The following is a 20,874-nucleotide window of genomic DNA, read 5'->3' as shown; positions in this document are numbered from 1 at the left end:
GGCAAGGATTTTTCAACTAGATTCGGAGTGTAGTAAAATGTTGAAAATAAGGTGTAGCGGCATTTTAGCTGAAAGCAACCAATGATCATCACGTGAATGCGGAAAAAAATGAACATTGAATTTGCTTTCAAAATGTATTCTTCTCTACAATTTCACGCAGCCGCCATCAACTATAAAGCTTTGAATAGCAACACAATGGACCAAGTCTCTACTCTTTTATCTCTAGTATTATTACATTGCTATGTTTTTTTCAATTTATGGAAGTCACCAAAGTCAAAACCAAGGATAAGATTAAGGTTAAACAAAAACAAAACGACAATAGGTCTCAGTTTTTGCTGGGGAATTTGTTGACTGACCAACGTGATTTGGGTCAGACTATGGAGTTAGAATAACTGATCCCGAATATAGGATTGTAGATTCCAAGTCCCAACTTGGAAGTTTGAGAGTTTCGAGTGGCTAAATATGGTAAGCAGTATGAGTTGAATCGTAGAATGCCTAGATGGCTTCAACTTTATCTTGTTCCTGCTGTAGAACTCAAACTCAACATGATCGCGTCAAATTTTTTATCACGTTCTCCTAACATTTTACAGCATTTTTAGAATAAAATACATATAGGAATGTCGAACTTATTTAACCTTATGAAAATTTTGATATCTTACCTTAATAAAATAGGATATATATTAAATTTTAAGATGAAAACAAAAATACATATGATTTTAAATTTTATATCAAGTTCGCCCATAAAAATGGTTAATATAACACTCCTCCAATATCGGTACCTTATATATATTTACTAAATTAATTTTATTTTAGATTTATTAAAATTAATATATTTGTATTTAAAAAATATTTATAAAATTTTTTTTAAATGTGCAAAATAAAAATCAAAATCAAAAAAGAAAAAAAAACATATGGAGTAGAATTCTTCTTAACAAAGTTGTATTTCAGTTCCAGTTCCCTTTGAAATTTCATTGCTTTCAGGCATGGTACTTGAAGGAGAAAATGCGCTAAGCGTTATCACATAAATTTATACAAATGAAATGAAAAGAATTTCCACTTCTCTCCCTATCTTACAGAACAAAGGTGCTTCAGTATTCTGTCAATACCGATGTTATTGTTGTGCTCCGCTTCCTTAAACACACTGCAAACCTAATTCTATACGAAATTGTTCAATAGCCTTTATCTTGTTTCTATATTGGGGGAATATATTTACTCTTTATGCTATCTAAAACACAATGACAGAGCTTGTGGTTATCCCACCATGCAAATAAGCTACTTGTTTCCAAATCCAAGCATTACCATTAACCTTATGACCTCATTAACTATGAACTATATATTTAAGCAAGAAAAAGAAAAGGCAAATGGAAATGGAAATAAACCAAAGAAAATTCATAAATCAAAACTATTCATTTCCTAACCTCTTAATGCTCTTCAATGTCTCCGGACTAACCTCCGCATTCTTTTCAGCCAGACTCATTCTCTTCTTCAATACCTCATTCCCTCTCTTCAATCTATCCACTGTCACATCTCCACACCACAATATCCCCTTGATCAAATGCCCTGAGCCTGCGCAACCGTCTTAGCCGCTCTCCTACTATAATCCTCCACATTAGGCGCCAGCGTGGTCCAATATGCCGCACATTTCCCCTCCATCACCTCTTTCTTGGTCTCTGACTTCAAATCCGCCGGCGACATTTCCTTCGCCGCAAACACCGCCCCATCCAACACCTCCTCCCCTTTCTCCGCCACTCTCAGCACCGTAAATAAGGAAATCAGATCCGTCGCCGGAGGACTTAGTCTTTCTCTTTTTATCATCGTCATCGCTGTCACTCGAATCGTTTTCGGCTTCCTTAGGTAACTGAAGAGAGAAGAAATAATGAGAATCGTCAAGTTTAACGGCGGTTCCGTCTTTCATTAACGGCCACTGGATTTCGTCAGCGACGCGCACGAGTACAGCGACGATGTTTTCACCCGCCAGAGACGAATCACGGTGAAATCGCCGCAAGCGAGCTCGACGCTATAAGATTTATGGATCAAGTTGAGGATGGCGCCAGGGATCCTGATTAAAACTTCCTCGACAGCTTCCGGTGGTGCCATTGGCGCATGAGGAGAATCTGAGTGGTCGCTATGGCCGTTTACGGATATAGGGGAAAGTCCGGAAAATGATTCTCGACGAGATCGCGCATGTCGATGGAAGGGTAAAGTTTATTGGAACAAGACGAGTGTTGCCGGATATCGGGGTTTGATTTCACCTCCGGGTAAAGAGAGCTAGTCTGATTAGGGTTCTGAGAAGCCATTTTCTTCTGTCTGGGAAATGGGAAAATGAGAGGGTGAGAGGGTGTTTTTTTTTTAACAAGAATAGAAAAAAAGAAGCGGTCCTTCCTTTGGGGAGCGAGAATTATGGAAGACGGAGAGGGTGAGAGGACATAAGATGCGTGGCAGTCGCGGATTGGTTGTTTTAACAGTTAAGCTGTCAGGGATATTCCCGCGTTAGCATGCAACCGTGCAAGATTTATTATTTTATCTTTCTATTTGTATTTTTATTTACCGAGCTAGATTTAAGCTGGGCCGAATGACATTATCAGCACCGTTTTAAAATTAAAAGATTGATGGGCCGAACTAACCCAATTACCAAATATAGAGAAAATATATTACATTCTTTTTTTATAAGACAGTCGGTATTTCCAGATTTTGTTTGATATAATTTCTTTTAGGATGAATGATCAAAGTATCTATTCTCTTACTTCAATTTATATATTCTGGATTTTACATTGAAAATATTTCTCATAAAAATCAAACTCAAATTGATAAAGAAAGGGATAATATTACGTTTATTTCTTAGTTTAGTAAAAAATTGATTAAAAGATCAACAGGAAAGTGCGGATCTCCATGGGACCAAGCTCGACGACAAGAGTTGAAGTACTAATAGGGCCTCCTCTAACAGGGGAGGGTTCATTTCCATTGTCGCCTTCTACTTTCCATGACAATTTCCTCATCTCTGACTTCACTTGGTTTGTTGTCAAGCTCGTTTCTTTCACTTCCTTTATCTGAAAAAAGTAACACCAATCAACACCAAAAGGCGGCTTAATGCTAGTTGCAAATGGCTAGCCTTTCTTTGAAACAAATAAATTAAAAGCTATACGTACCATTCTTCCATTGAACATCTTCTTTAGTTCAACTTTAGCTAGAGTTGAATAGGTAGCATCTTCACCCACCTGAGAAAAACATTCACAAGAATCACAAGTCAAAATTTTTATAATCCAAGAAACAACCATGTTGGTGTATTTTTAGTAGTTTTCCAAATGACTAGGCTGTGATTAAACCCCATTGAGCAGAAGATGTGGTTTAATGGAAATTTCAGGTGCAGCTTAGGATGTGGAGTCACTTACTTCATACAGATGTGCCAAACGGAGAAGAACACTTCCATCATCCATTTCCTGCAAAACTACTATTTTAGAGGATATTTTAAGTAGAAAAATTAAATGTTAAAAAATGGGTTAAAGTTAAAACTATCACCTGAAGAGTAATTAAAGCGATATTGAGCGGCAAGCTGTACCCTGGATCCATGGCAGTTGCTTTTGTCAAATGAGATGCCGTCCAGGTCTCTATTTTCTGAATGATCGATCATTTCATACAGTTATGATGAACAAATTTTTATGGCACAGTCAATCAAGTGGATATGTACCTCATGTGTGAAAGCTAAAAGAAGACGTGAGTAAACTTGTTGACCAGTTGTTCGACGCCAACGGGCACCTTCCCCTATCTGGTTGATGCTAACATAGTAATTCCCTCGAATCTGAGCCAAAATCATCCAAATAAATTATTTCAGGTTTGCAGCATAGGGCTTGAGTAGATGAATGAACAATATAGAAGGTACATGTGAAACATTTTGAGTTTCAGAAGTTCTATATGATAATAATGCAACATTTCGAAATTTTATCCACTATTGATCAAGATGGAAAACATGGCACAATTCCAGTAGATTATTTGAACGAATATGGAATAAAATACTGTTGTAATGACAGAATGTACCGTCAGTCCCTCGCATTTGCTTCCTACACACATGCTTTCATCAAGGGCTTCACCCACTCCTCTGGAATCATCCTTGAGCATCCGTCTAGTGCATTAGAAAAGAGAGTTTATCAGGTCAATATCAATACATTAGTCTACATTATAAGGCATATATTAGCCCTGTGTGAATGTTTAAAAGCAGAAAGTGAAGGAAACCTGTGAAGCATTAATTCTACTTCTCCATCTTTAATGCTTGATCCTCCAGTGGCGCGATCAACCAATACAGAGAATTCAGATTTCTTATCCATAGTATAAATTCCAAGGTTAATCTGGAAAAGTTAGACAAATATTGATTTTACACAATCAGTATAGGAGTATTATTTCAAGGCATCAATATTTTACAACGAAAAGAAATGCCTGAACCATCTCAGTCCATACCATGAAAACCTATAAAGATAACCAGAGATGGTAAATAATTGCAGTTAAATGATGCTGTAAAATGCTATTGACTCTTAGCACAAGGTGTTCTTGAACTTCTCTATGAAGTACTGAAAAGTAAAAAGTGAAGATCTAAACTAAGCTCAAGCTGCCTTACATTTAACTGACACTCATAGCTGATAGCAATGAATATTTTGCATAGATGTTGGCCAGATGGCGAAGCCTCAAGCTAAGTAATCAACGTGAGTTTTGACTTATATCTATTTCAGTACTGTCAGATAAACTAGGATTCAGAAAATTACTGGATAATAATTTCCCGCTACAGGTTGAGTAACTGTAAGGTTCCAATCTTCTCTGAAGTCTCGAACCTGAAAAAAAAAAAAACCATGATCATACGTTTCAGGTTGGCACTATAATAGCCATATGCAGTGAATGCAGAGGCGGACCGTCGTTGTTGCATGAGGGGGCCTTCGCCCCCACAAGCTTTGACAACTCTTAGTATGCATATACAGTGGTGGACTGTTGTAGAAGCATAAGGAGGCTTTGGCCCTTCAAGTTTTGACAATTCTTAATATATATAAATATATATTAAATAAATTTAAAGTGATCTCTTCTAAATTAAAATTATTAGTTTTATCTATTTATTTGTTCATAGTTTCGTTTTATGCATTTTTTATTAAGCAACAAGGGAAGTGTAAAATATATATAAATATATATTAATTTCATGTATTTTGCTTCTATTTATATATATATATATATATGATAAATCTTATGAAAGAATAACATAAAATATAATATTAAATGGCTTCCTCAAAATCAAATATCAAAATCTGCCATTCAATGCATGTGAATCAGTTCAAATTTATAGCCATAATGCAGTTAGAAACCTAAAAATGTAAGAAAAGGAATTTGCAGCAATATTTAAGAAGAGAATTTTTTGTATTTAGACTTTTAAAATAAGAAAATATGATAACAACCCACTATTAGGTAGTCTGTTGTACATTTTTTGTTGGATAAAATCTCATGGAAAAGCACAAGTTATGCGAGATCATTATGATGAGTTGAGATAGATATATATAAATATATATATATATATATATATATATATATTAGTATTTGGCACGTGCGTGCACATGAAATTTTTATTTAAAAATTCATTTTAATAAATAAATTTTTATATTATGATAATAATGATAAATACTAATAATTTAGTTTTGATTTTGATATAATATAAGTAAAATTTGATAACTTTTTATTTAATTTTAAATTTGAAAATCTTTAATAAAAGTTTGGTAATTTTTGATATATTTTTAATAACTTACGATATAATTTTCGTAACCATTGATATAATTTTGATAAATTTTGATAAAATTTTAGTAATATCTTGATGTAATTTTAGTAATTTTTTGATAATTTATGATATATTTATAGTAATTATTGATAAAATTTATATCATCATATATTTAATTATGGATATTTGTAAGAAAGTGCGAATTCAGCTTTAATATAAAATAATTTTCTTTTTATACAATAATATTATTATTTTATTCAAATTAAAAATTTTTTCACTAAATTTTCTTTATTGAATAGATTTATAGTAAATTTCTCCTAACCTCCCAAGATGTAATTTCTAACTCATTTTCTATCAATAACCAAGGTTCAATTATGATAATTTCAAGTATAAAAATTTTTTATCAATAATTAACTATTAAATTATTACTGATTTATTGTTATGTTATCAATGATTTGTTACTAAACTAATAATGATATACTTCTAAATGATCAATGATTTATTATTTAATTAGTATTGATTTACTACTAATTTTTGAATAATTTACTACAAGTCATGATTAATTTACTACTAGATTATTAATAATTTACTACTAAGTTACCGGCGATTTGTTATAACGTTATAATTGAATTTTTTTATTAATTTATTAATGATTTATTACAAAATTATCAATGATCAATCAATTTACTACTAAATTATTATTGATTTACAACTAAGTTATTAGTGATTTATTACTAAGTTATTAATAATTTACATCTAAATTATCAATAATTTACTATTATGTTATTATGTATTTACAATGCATTTATTATTATGTTACTATTGATTTATTATTTAATTTTTGATTATTTACTACAAAATTATCATAGATTTATTATTAAATTAACCACAATTCATTATTAATTTATCACTTATTTATTCATAATTTACCATTAAGTTATCATTGATTAACTACTACTAAGTTATATTGATTTATTTTTAAGCTTCGAATTATTAACTATTAAATTATCATTGATTTACTATTAAATTTATTTACTCCCTCCGTACTTATTTGTTTGTCTTATATTGACTTTCATGAAATTTAAGAAAAAATCTTTGACTTTAATGCATTTAATATTAAAATTAAAATTTTTTTTATAAAATTAAAATTTCATTATTTTTAATGTCAAAAAATTTTAAAAAAAAGAAAAAAAAAAGAGAGAGTTTATATTTGATACATTGTCAGTGTATAAATTTTATACATTATCGGTGAATCAGATAATGATAACTCATTAATAAGGTAAATCAGATAATAATACCTCATTAATAAGTAAATTATTTGAATTTGTATACATTTATTTTAAGGATTAATATTTGCTCATTAATGAGTTGGCATTATTTAATTCACTAACATTATATAGAATCTATATACTGACAGTGTATCATAAATATAAACTAAAAAAATCATAAAAAATAATTTTAAAATATAAAAAAGTAAGTGTTTTAAATGTTCAAAAAGGAAATAGGATCTAATTTTGGGACATTCCAAAAAGAAAATATGGACAAAAAAATGAGACAGAGGGAGTATCATTTACTATAATGTTTATCAATTTCATTACTATTAAATTGAAATTAACTTACTATTAAATTATTACTATTATTAAGTTATCATTGGTTTTATTATTAAATTATCAATTATTAACTATTAAGTTATCACTTACTTTCTACTATCATATCATTGATCACTAATATGTTGTTATGTATTTACAATTATTAAAAATCCACTAATAATATATTAAGTAATTTTCTTTTTATATAATAACATCATTATTTTATTCAATTTTAGATTTTTTTTCATTAATTTTTTATTAAATAAATTCATGCTAGGTTTATCCTAACTCTTAAAGTAAAAGTTTTGACTTCGTTTTTGCTAATAATTAAGGTTCAATCCTAGCAATTTCAAGTATAAGAAAAGTTATTGATGATTGACAATTAAGTTATTAATTATTTACTATTAAGATATAAATTATTTACAATAAAATTATCAATTATTTACTACTAATTTATGCATAATTTATCATTAAATTATAAATGATTTACCATTAAATTATTGGTAATTTATCACTAAGTTAATAATAATTTATTATAAAATTATAACTGATTTACTATTAATTTACTGATATTACTAAAAAGTTATCAATAATCAACTAATTTACTACTAAATTATCACTAATCTACAACTAAATTATTATTAATTTATCATTATGTTATTAGTAATTTACTATTAAGTTATCAATTTACTACTAAATTATAAATGATCTACTATTATATTGTTATGTATTTACTATTATTTAATCCTTGATTTAGTACTTAATTTTCAATTACTTATTATAAAATTATCACTGATTTACTATTAAATTATCTATAAGTCACTACCAAATTATTACTGATTTATATTAAATTATGCATGATTTACTATTAAGTTATCATTGGTTAATTATTATGTTATTAATGAGTTACTATTAAATTATACTGATTTATTTTTAAGTTTTTAATGATTAATTATTAAAATTTTAATTATTTACTATTAATTTATAATTGACTTGCTACTAAGTTATTTATGATTTACTACTATCAATTAATTACTATTAAACTAAAATTGATTTACTATTAAATTATCATTAATTTACTATTAAGTTATCATTGATTTAATACTAAGTTATCAATAATGAACTACCAAATTATAATTTATTTTTTGTTAAGTTATCCTTGATTTAGTTCTATATTGTTATGCATTTACAATTATATTATAATTTATTTACGTATTATATATTTATTATTATATTATTACTGATTTACTAAAAAGTTATCAATTATTAATTACTAAATTATCATTCATTTAATATTAAGTTATTACTAATTTTTTACTAAATTATTGATTATGACTACTAAGTTATACTAATTACATTTAAGTTTTCAATAATTAATTACTAAGTTATTAATTATCTACTATTATGTTTTCATTAATTTGTATATAACCAAAAAAGAAAACAATTACAATGTCTATTAAATGATGTAAAGAAAGAAAGAAAAAAAAAAAAGGTTCAAGTGTAAATTACTTGAAAAGTATGAGTAAATACTTTTTTTACTATCAATAGTTTAACATGTAAAAATAAATTAAAATTATAACTTTTTATACTAATGCAAGTATTAAAACTAAATTAAATATATACAATATTTATTAAGTCAACATTTTAAAAATATTCTTTATAATTTTAAGTTCATAAAAAAATAACACGTATTAAGATAAGTTTTATTGATGATTTGATTAAATTATTAGCGTATGTGTTTTCATACCTAGTAGTGCAAGATAATTGCATATAAAAAGATTGAAAATTTTGAAATATTTTGACAATCCATGAAAATAATAAATTTTACCTAATATTTTCATCTTTTAGTATATAATTTCGATTAAAAATTATATTATATATATATGATAAAAGTAATGAGAACAAATTTACTAAATAAAATTTATAAAAATTAAACAAACAATAATTTTAAAAATATTAAATTTACAATAATTACATTCGCATTCTCCCTAAAAAAATTCTTCTACTAAATAAAAAAAATAGTATATTTTTAATTATTATTTTATTCTTATTACTATCATTCAATTTTTTTTTTTTTGTATTTTAATATCAATCAAATTCTTCATTTGGAAATAGTAAAAAATATTGTAAAAGGTCATAACAATTAAATAATATTTAACTTTATATTGTTTTCCTGTATGAGTATGAATTATAATACCTCTTTCAAATAAAACGTTTGAATTGTTTCCCTCAACCCATATAGTAGCAACTTAATCAACAAATAAATAATTATAAACTCATTGATTTATATTAATATTTTTGCAATACAAATTTCAAAATTTATCTTTTAATCTTTACAAGACGTAGACATAAGGATTTTTTTCTAAAATTATTACTAATAATTACTTTTGCATTTGAATTTTCATTATATGTGTCCTTATTCTTTTTGCAATTTATTATAGAATCATAAAAGTACAATTAAATTAATATAGACCACCTATTAGGGTCAAGTGGACCACCTATGTCCAATCTGAACCTTTTACTCCAAAAAAATTTTGTTCATTCTTTTTATTGCCTTAAATGTGTTTCTATTCACTAAAAAACTTAACATTTGTATTTTTTTCTATTAAGATTTTTTATTTAAAAATTGTGAAGTAATTTTATTTATATTTGATATAATATAATAAATAAATAAATAAATAAATTTTATTATTATTTTTACTAAAAAATAGGTAACTCCATAAATAATAAAAATAAAAATATTATTCGATATATTACTATTATTTTTATTAATTTTTAATTATTTATTAATAAAATTATTATTTGACATAAAAATAAAAAGTAGGACCTTAAATTTTATGAACAATGCAGAGTTAAATTTATTGATTCTTGGATATGAAGATATCAAATAGGACACATAAAACTAACATGTCCAATAACTCATAGATATTATTTGAAACATCATTATAGTTATATCGCCAATCTTTTAGATAAACCTTTTAAAGAATTAGATGGTCTAGTATATTACGATATGTGATTTGATCAAAATTATGATTTTATAGATAAGGAATGAAAAACTATCATCCCATTCAATTGAATTGGGATGCCCTAGATCTAACATGACATATCTCTTAGAATGAGTAATAATTTTCATCATATTGTGCTCTCCAAAGAACAACTCTTTTCAAAATCTCAAAAAGTGCTAAGTTGAATCCTATTCTAACTATGGATTCTTAAAGGTTTCGGAGGATCCAATTACATGAGAACCAGGAACGAAAAACTTTCCCCTCTCTGACTTTTTGGTCTTAAGAATGTTGGTTTTAAGAATTAGTTATTGCCCTTCTTTGACCCTTATTGCGTAACCTAAGAGCATATAACTAATGTATTTCACTTATTGAATAGGGTTTCACAATTAGTTCGCAACCTTTGGATATCGAAGGCTCTCTAGAGTGATCTTATAGTTCTTACGGAGTACAGAGAGAGTTTAATAAAATTTTAATTATTTAATAGTTTTATAAATGTTAAATAATTTAAATTTTTTATTTAATATAAAATTAATCTAATATCTATACTAGTCATTTTCTTTTCTCATTAAAATTTATCTCATCGTCACCCCTGTTTTTGCATTCAAATACATATCCCAACACTAATTTTAATCTCACCACTACAATAACTAATTTCATTTCCACTATTGTTTCAATCTCATTGAAGCTAATTTCATCATCCATCAAAATGGATCCTTTGTAGTTATTTAAAGCTTGAAATAATTAAACATAACCAAAATCCAAATTAAAACAGTAATCTAATCAAAATCTAATATTTTTTATTTATATTCGTAACAATTTAAAAGTTCTTTATTTAAGTTTTTTCCTTTCATCTTTAATGTCATATTCTTATTGTTTTTGGGGTTGAATTAATTAATAAATTTGAAGAGCATTTTTAAAGTGAAATTATAATTATAAGTAATTGATTGTACTTCTTTTTTAAAATTTGAGTTTAGGACAATTTAAATCTAGCTTTTTAAACACAAAAAAAAAAAAAGCATGCACCAATTATTGAGTTAAATTTTCTTAATTGCATAAGTGAATAATTGAGTACTCCATGAATAGTAGTACATAATAAAACTTAAGTTAATTGATCGTTGATCTTATGTTTAAAATCCAATTCAAAATTATGAAAAGTCAAATTTTAAAATGATTAAAATATTAAATATATAATTAAATAAAAAATTATCAAATGAATTTTGCTAATGAATGTTCTTAATTCAATTTTAAATTTAGTTAAATTATAACTGATAATAATATTTTTATATTAAATGTGACAGTGATAATTAATTTGATGAACTTCAATTCTTTTAAGCAAATATTATTTATATAGCAATATTAAAATTTTTGATAAAACGGTGAAATTCTTCAACTAACATAAAAGAAAAAATAAAGGAGTATACAATATTCTCTTGAATAAAAAAGTTTCATGTTAATCTTAAAAAAAATTGAAATTGTATATTTTTCATGGAAACATCATATAATACTAACCTTCTTTGTCATATGAAAAAACTAGAGTTATATATAACCAATCAATCTTTCGTCTCATTTTTTTTTTTTGTTTAAGATAATCTTCCATTGGTGCTTCTATAAATTAAATATAATTGTACGTTCTATCAATCGAAAGTTTAAATTTTCTTTTATTTACAAAATTTTATTATACATAAAGTTTTATTATATAAAATATTAAAATATATAATTTTGAATAATAAAATAAAGTGAAATAAATTCCTAATCTTGGTATTTGTCATATTTTCTTAAAATAATTTTAATTCTAAGAATAACAAACTTATTATGTAATACCTATATAATTTATAATGATTTCATTTTTTAGCATTAACAATATAAATTTTCATGTATATTAAAATAAAAATTGAGAGAAAATTAAATTAATTATTATTTCAATCAACGTAAACAATTCATATGGCAATTTGATAAAACCCAATCCTAAATTACTGGTAGTTCCATCACCTTATAAATCATCTAATTTTACAAGTGAAAAATTCAATTAAAATATTCAATAAATCATATTGTGCTAATTATTGGTAGAAGGTGTGCTAATTATTGGTAGAGGGGCACAATTAATTTGCATTTGATTAGTGATTTTTGTTCATAAACAACTATAAAATTTTAGAGAAAAAAATACAATAGAGAAATTAATTATAAATGTTAGATTAAACTATAAAAATGATATATTAAAAAATATTTCAAGGGGCAAAAAATTTTATTAAGTTATCAATTATCAAATGATCAACTCATGAAACATATAAATAATAAAATTATTAACATACATATTTAGTTAATATATTAAAACAAAAAAATTGAATGTTAAAAAAAAGAAAAAAAATATGCTTAAATGACTTAATTATGATTATCTTCAATAGATTTATTTATCAACATAAACTACATATACAATTGTCTTTATAATAATTAAAGAAATAAATTTCATATAATTTTTTTATTCTTATGCATATTCAACTTTTATCCTGTTCTATTTGTATTTTCATTTGATGCAAAAAATCATTTTAATTAAAAAAAGTCCAATAATAAAAAAAGTCATTTAAATTAAAATTTATAAAAAAAAAATTACTAATGGTATTTTAACCAATTATTTTTAACATTTTTGGAATTAAAATTTTATTAAAGATATTTGAATCAATTACTTTTAATATTTTTTGTCTAATTATAAAAAAAAAAAACTGACAATAAAAAAATTTCATTTAAATTAAAATTTATAAAAAGATTTATTAAAAATATTTTAATCAATCACTTTTAACACTTTTAGAATTAAATTTTCAAAATTTTAAATAGTTTTAATTTCAAATAAATACTAATTTTAATTTTAATTGATTTAAATTAAACTTAAATAAATTAATAAAAGTTATATATTTAAGGATAAATTTATTAATTTAAAAATTTAGAAAGATATTTAAATTAATCACTGTTAACACTTTTAAAGTTCATACATTCATATATAGATGATAGATGATATATGTCGCCTGTGCTAAGCTAGCTAGCATGTCGTTGAAACTAATACAACTTCATGTTCTGTCAGTAAAGACTAATATCAGATACTCGGAGAGAAGGAATGTTTCAGAAGTTACCCGCTTTAGAAAGTCTCTCCCATTAGAATCAGTATAAAACACCTTGTCTGTAACCATATTTGCTGTCATCCGAGTAATAACCTCTTTTCCAACACCATCATCCAAGGGAATTGGACCAATCTTCAAAATACAAAATTGTCAGAAACACTCGGCAAGAATCATGAGAAATGACACTATTGTACTTTAGAAAATACACAGATTGGAAGTTGAGGTACCTGATTATATATTTTTTTAATTCAAGTACTACAGTAAATATTTTCCAATAGTTCGGGGGTCATAGAGGATATTATCTCAAAAAGAACAGATAAATAAGGTTTAAACCAGAGTGATGTGCCTCACAGTGAACTCGATTTCAGCGTGCTCTTTGTCTTTGTAAAGTCTGGTGACCTAATGAATGAACATAAGTAGAAAAATTAGCAATTAAGAATTTTGTGGGAAGAGGGAAGCATGAACTTTAAAAGAATATATAGTTAAGGGCTAATAACGTGTCATAAACAACTATTTGGCAGAGAAATTACTTTAAAAAATACTAAGAATCTCTTTAATAAGTTTCTGCAGTTTAAAAATGTGTCCTGAATCTCTGCAGTGAACTCAGAAAAATGATCACCTGGTAGATCCATTCATTAAACTGTTGGTGTACCTCATCAACTAGGGGTCCACGAATGACCTTTAAGGGCACCTGAAGATCAAACATAATATTTTTAAGAAAATAAATTTAAGTTCCAAAATTCTACGCCACTCCATTAATAGCATGTAAGGGATAGTGCACAATGGAATAAACTTATCACAATGCTGTTTTGACAATGTTCAATAAGAGGCTTACTGATCTTGAAACAACAGTTGGAGGTGCCCCATTAGGCCGGAATATATATGCACCAGATGCCTGTAAGAATCATCATCATTGTAAAACTGGCTTTCAGCAGGCTCTCACCACCTCAGCTTGAACTCTTATGTTTGAAATCCAAGCGCATTGATTGCTTACCTGGGGATCAGCATCACCAGTGCTTGAACCATACCAGAGGTAGCTTTGCTGCACTGGTACATCAACCTGGTAAAATGGGAAATTGAAAGTGTTTACCAGTAAGTAATTGAACAGGCATTCAGACAATTAAAATATAACCAAATGGAAACCTATGGCTGAAGAGGTATTTAACTTCTTTAACATCTATGCCAATATTTAATGGTAGGCCTGCTATTAAATAAAAATAAGAGCAGAGAAGAACAAAGAGGGAAGAAAAAAAAAAAAAGGACAAATGTAGACTGCACTTTCAACTGATGGCTTTGATCAATAAGAAAAGTTGTGTAGTTGTAACTTACTCCACTGCAGATCATGTATAACCAACTGGCAACAGAACAAGAGATTTAAATCTCATGATGAATGTCTGGAAATTGGTAACAACTTACTCCTGTTCTAGAATTATACATTCGTTGGAGTTGTCCAGAACTTGTAGAAAAAGACATCTTTAGATTTCCATTTCCGATTTCAAATTTCTCATTTTCTGGAGTGGTTGTTGCTGAGATAATTCCGACTCTGCCTTGTCCTACACCATTGTAATAAAAAGCTAGATCAGATCAAGTAAGATAATAAACTTCCCATAACTGGATTTTCCTATTTGCATATTGGCCTCAAGAGTTTAGAATTGGTTTTAACTTAAATAAACTTCAACAACAGTCAAGTGCTGGATGTAAAAGAAATGAAACACCTACCCATAGCTCCCTTAGAAATGAAGTAAGTATTCCAACCAAGTGGTGGTACAGATGCTTGAAAAAGTAGCCAGTACTTAGGAACCATATCCGATGACAGTCCCAAGTAAGCCTTTGTATAAAAGTCCCTTACATTTCTTGTAACATTATCCAAATCTAAATATTGTGTGTCGATGTTATTTCCAGAGGAATCTTGGACAACACGATCGGCATGATTAACCTGTAAATGGTATCACTGCCATATCAGATTTCGGGGGGGTGGAGGTAATAATTCTTATTAATGTTACCCCTGGGGTTCTAGACAGGACACAAAAGTTACACCACTATACTAAATTAACAGAAACCAGAACATAGCTGTAGTCTTACTAAAGTGCAGAGAACTAGTTGGACTTCACCAACTGTTTATAAATCCAACTTAATGCTTTCAATCAATTATCCATCCTATTTTCTGAAATCAGGTAACTTCCTTTCCTGGAAAAGCTCATTAAATCTTTCTTATGTACTGAGCTCATGATCATTGCACAAACTTTGTCTTATAGAGACATTATTTGAACTAAAATTCCATGAAGAGAACATCAAAATTTACTTACTGGTATTCTAATAGTTTCAGTACGATTCCATGCAAGAGGATTATATGCCACCACCACCTGAAGGTGACCATTTACAAAAGGTGAATGACATTTCCTTTAACATTTGTTTGGATCAAAAGTGAATCAAATCTCAACAATGCATTATTGAAAACAAAACTAGAAAAATGCACAAAAATTACCAAGCTCTTCCCTTCGGGAGTATCCTTCTCTGTTGGTGGACAGTAACTGATGTTGACTAATTGGCACTGTTAGAAATGGTGGAAAGTAGCAGTGTTAGGCCAAGAAAGGAAACTAATTTTTAAAGTAAAATTGCAGCAAATGTATAGGCTCTTTTACCGGATGAAATCCATGAATCATGATGAAAAAAGATAATGAACTTTGGAAAAAATAAAAACCTTGAATATGTGAAATACAGGGAACCGTCTCATCAATCCAGATAAGGAGACATTAACACGTCTTAATGCCTTACCTGGCTAAATGTCAATGCAGATTCTTCGCATTTAGGTCCAGAATTTTTCTTAGTTAGGCATGAGAGAGCAGTAGATACAACAGCTTCAGCCTGTGATGTAAGTTGTTCAGTTTTAAAGGCCAAAAATAGAAATCCGAGATACATGAAAAATCATATTGCAAGCTATGAAAACAAACCAAGAGGTTCAAACTAAGGGGGAAGTTATCTGCCAACCTCAGTGACTCCTATCGAAAGGCGTTTTGAGTAGTCATTTGTTGTATGCTGTTTGGCAGTACCAGTGATGGCATCATGGTGCTGTACAATACCTAGAGCATCTCCCAAACCGAAAGTATTGGGACCATTTGATCTCTTTCCCACCAAGAATTCAAGTTGTCTTGCTGCCTATTTAAAATATAGGAAAAATCAGTTCAAATTTACCATTATCAACATGCACGAGGCTCCATCCCAGAGTCGACTGCTTTGTATCCATATGGCAAAGCTTATGACAACTCATATACAAAGGTCTTGATCCAGCAAATTTGTGGCAACAAAAACCGGAAGGGAAGTTTTGAATAAAAAGCAAACAGAATAGTTGAGTCTCAAGGAAGGTTCTGGGTAGAGACAAAACCTTCATCAAGCAAATGCAGTCTATTTAGCAAAAAAGTTCCTTGTTATCTCGTTCTAGTTCAACATCTGCCCAAGAAATAGGAGTGATTTTGATGTCATACCAAATAATATCCACTAAGCATCCGAACAAATCTTTTCAAGGCTGGCCGACTTGTGAAATATCCAGTCCAATAAGCATTTTGGCTGTCTGCATAACTGTCAAGAATCATCAGACAAGCATATGTGCACATTAGTCTAAGTTAGTGAACCGGAAAAGAAAAAGGGTTAAACCAAAGGAGGATGAGAATAATGACAAGGACAAGAACATGTATTGCTTACGGAAAATAGTCATCAGTTTTACGTGGCCATGATTCATTTGCAGCATTTTTTGCATCAGTATAGATGGATGGTGTAGAATACAAGGCATTCACTCGGCCATCCTGGGAAAATTAAGCACAAATAATAATGAGATACAAAGAGGCAGACAAAGTGGAAAATCAAACCAAATTTTGTGTCTGCAGTCACAGGTTTCTTTAGCTATTTAAACTTAATTACATGACCATAAAAATCAAGGAGTAGTGCATCATAACATGAACAAGTATATACAGTTTGATACAATATTAATGGATTTTCCCTGAACACATCACCAACCTATTGTGCATCAAGGGTAAGTTCAAGCTCAGAAAATCCAGTGTTTAAATTGATTTTGTCATTTGAACTACCTTGTTAACATAGTGAATTAATTTGTCCATCTGCCTGAACCAGGACTCAGCAAATTGGTACTGGAAATCATCTCCCATTGTCCACATGATATGGTTTGTCCTAGTCACATTTGCCTGGACAGATTGGAGGGAAAATTAACTGTCATACACATGCATGCTTATGCATGGTTCACCTCACACTGCAGAAAATGCTAAAAAAGTACACCATTTAGAAGCCATAAGGCAACATGATTCTAATAGTTAAGCCCCCAACTCCAGAAGCAACAAATGGAAAAAAGATAAAACAGTTTACTTGGGTCATCGCAGCATTAATAAAATCATTAACCCGCTGTTCAACATTGTAATCAAATAGAAGAGGATTATCCTGCAGTCATAGAAAGTAATACATGATGAACACTTATTGTCAACAACAGCCAATATATAGATAACTTGACTCTTGTTAAAAATTAGAACCTGGACAGGCACACCGTCATCATCCACTTCGAATTCAAAACCATTAGGAGGACTATAATGAACAGGAAAAGCATTGGCAAAAATCTGCAGAGAGCCCAACAAGTAAAAGGTTAATACAAACAAACTCCTAACAGCAAGAAAAGGTTAAAATTGCTGGATTTTCAATTTCAAACCTGAGCTGAAGAACCAAAAGTTTTGGACCCACGCCATATAACCTCCAGAGTTTTGTCATTCTTCCTTTGTGCTCTATCCTGATAATCTATTCTTGCAAAGTGCATTGAATCAAAACCTAGCTGCAGGAACAATGTAATCAACCAAAATGTGTCATTTCTTCATATTAAATAAGTGGAAACAAGAAGTTGGTTAAGCTTTGTTCATGAATATAGTAATTATCCTGAAAAAGGAATGAATTGATCAACAAATTGATTGAATTATGCACCTCAGCACCAAATAGGTAACCTTGCACAGCAGAATGACCAAAAGGATCAATTTGCCATCCAACACGAGGAACCTTGTTGAATTGCTCCTTTATTACACGATGACCTAAAGTTGTTTGATCAATCATGTCTATATAATGGGCTGTGGCTTCATCATGCATACACCAACCACCATTACTGCAGATAAATCTCAAAAGGCAGGTTACATACATATGCAATAATCGAAATTCCAATTTTCAAGTTGCTTGGTAGTCAACATACATGAATTCCAATCGGCCAGCATCTACAAGTTTTTTGACTTGTTCTTGTATTTCCAGACTTTGTTCTGTCCACCATCTTTGGAAAAAGGCCTACAATTCATATCAAACTTTATAATTAGACTGGCAAGTTAGAATTAGATGAATAGTTTGAGATTACTATCATAAAATTGTTCTTCTAACAGGAAACAAAACCTGTCAAACTTCTAATTAAGCTTATTTCATGTATTCAAAGAACCCAACAGGAAGTTCTTAAAGAACAAATACATAAATTATTAAAATTTCAAAGATCAAAATTAAAATAAGAGCTTTTTTTTTTTCTTTACAAACATAATCAGAGTTACTGCAAAAGGAAATCCAATAGTAATCAATTGTATTTATTTACCATCTCAGCAAACACAAACTTCCTATTTGAGTTACGAAGCAATGCTTCAATAACTGAATCCAGCACATTCTGAACACAAGCACCCTGCAGATAAAAAAAATCCACTTAAAAACATCAAACATCACCAAAAATCATAACTAAGGACGGCAACCCCCTGTAGATCCATCACTGATAATAATAAGTAAAATTGTAAAATTAACATGGTCAAAGCCAAAATATGAATCAACCTGAATGCTGTTGTTTGATCCAACATAGTACTGATCAATAGTCTTCAACCAGCCAACATCATCATGCGAATGTGGGACCAAATGAACGTTCAGTTTCCCAGGAGCAATCCCAGCTCCGGTATTGTACTTCACGTACGCTCCTTTGATTGTTTTCACATACAAACTGCAAACAACAACAAGAACAACGAAAGTTGAAGCTAAACAACTCTCACGTTTTCTCATTTTCATTTTCTTTTCACCTAGCAATTATTCAGTTTTTGCACTGCTGTCATTGTTCAATTCATAGACCCCCAACAGTCAATACCAAGAATCATTTATGGCTATAAAAAAAAAAGGACAAATGACTCTTTCTGGCGTTGATTGGTTGGCGGGTCCACCAAAACACAGGTTTTAGCAGAGTTTTTAAAGGGATTGAATAGATTTTTCTAAAAAGAATTCACTATTCCATTGAATGATAAGTTTCAAATATGCAAATCTTGAATGAAGGATTCTGAGGTTAACGCCCCTGTCGGTGTGGGTCAGAACTCAGAACTCAGAAGAGTAAGCAAATGATTCAGTGAGGTGCTGGCCGTTGGATATCTGTGTGATTGTTGGGTATATGAATCCAAGGGTAGGAAATAGGCATTAATGTGGAGTGGAAGCATAAATACTAGTAATTATGGTTAATGTTGAGGAGGATTCTTAAATTATAATAATGTCCATGAAACAACTTAAAAAATTTTTATTATGATATTTAAATTATGAATTTATTAATTAATATAATATTTTATTTTTAATGTGATTATTTTTAAGTAATAATTTGTATAAAACAAATAATTTTTTAAAATATTATACAATAAATAAATTTATAATTTAAATATCACATTAAAAAAATTTTTAAATTAAAATATCAAATCAAATATTTTACTGTAATTAAAATTACTTCTGATCATTTTTTATAGTAAATACTGAGAAGTAAGTATTTGTTTTTCTTATCGAAACTGATCGTAGTGGAAAACGTTTACCAGACAATAAGGATGGGACAGTCAGATCTGGCAGGCAGAAATTGGGAGATTTATCGAATTTAAAATTTAATTTTTTTGTTTTTTATATATTATTTTAATAAAATTTTAATATATGTAAATATATTTAATATAAAATAATTATTTTTTATTTTATAAAAATTTAAAAAATATATAAATTAATAAAATTATACAATTCTATATGATTTTTTTATATTTTTTATATTTTATTTAAAATCGATTTAAAATTAATATATATTTAAATTTTGAATTTAATTTGAATCAAATAAAAAAATTAATTTAAATTAAACTGAAAATTATAATTTTGAATTAATTTTTTATTTTTTTAATTTTTTTCCTCACCTATGCTAAATTTAAATCGGAGTCTCTTAAATTTTATGAGTCCTCCTACATCAGCATTTTGGCATGGTACGCCTATCATGGAATTTAAGGAAGAAAAGGATTTTTGTCAGGCTTTTTTTTTTTTTTGGTTACATTAGTCAGGCTCTTTTGCAGATTTCTAATTCAACAGAAGGAAAAGGACTTTGATTTTATTTATGTTCATAAAAAAAAATGTATAAAAGTAAT

The 20,874-nt window shown here is 28.5% G+C and overlaps 1 protein-coding gene and 1 pseudogene across 1 annotated transcript; both read right to left on the bottom strand.

Moving 5' to 3' along the window:
* Positions 1–990: 990 nt before the first annotated feature.
* On the bottom strand, positions 991–2,370 carry LOC111292789 (protein EARLY-RESPONSIVE TO DEHYDRATION 7, chloroplastic pseudogene; annotated as a pseudogene).
* A 346-nt stretch (positions 2,371–2,716) lies between these two features.
* LOC111292001 (alpha-mannosidase-like) lies at positions 2,717–19,855 on the bottom strand. Its single transcript, XM_089766724.1, has 29 exons — positions 19,286–19,855; positions 19,059–19,142; positions 18,678–18,766; positions 18,419–18,593; positions 18,153–18,272; positions 17,980–18,063; positions 17,819–17,890; positions 17,527–17,640; positions 17,144–17,244; positions 16,927–17,020; positions 16,433–16,600; positions 16,220–16,309; positions 15,930–15,995; positions 15,751–15,807; positions 15,164–15,380; positions 14,861–14,997; positions 14,439–14,504; positions 14,280–14,339; positions 14,064–14,135; positions 13,796–13,843; positions 13,457–13,576; positions 4,752–4,817; positions 4,228–4,340; positions 4,033–4,117; positions 3,686–3,796; positions 3,517–3,612; positions 3,390–3,437; positions 3,147–3,215; positions 2,717–3,047 (listed from the first exon to the last, which is right to left on the bottom strand). Exons 1-29 carry the CDS (start codon positions 19,511–19,513, stop codon positions 2,859–2,861), a joined length of 3,039 nt encoding a protein of 1,012 aa, XP_089622850.1. The 5' UTR covers positions 19,514–19,855; the 3' UTR covers positions 2,717–2,858.
* Between the last annotated feature and the right edge of the window lie 1,019 nt (positions 19,856–20,874).

This window comes from Durio zibethinus, chromosome 10 (assembly GCF_047325235.1).
Source record: "Durio zibethinus cultivar Kanyao isolate XHJ-2024 chromosome 10, ASM4732523v1, whole genome shotgun sequence".
NCBI lineage: Eukaryota > Viridiplantae > Streptophyta > Magnoliopsida > Malvales > Malvaceae > Durio > Durio zibethinus.
This window is presented reverse-complemented; position numbering and strand designations above follow the sequence as displayed.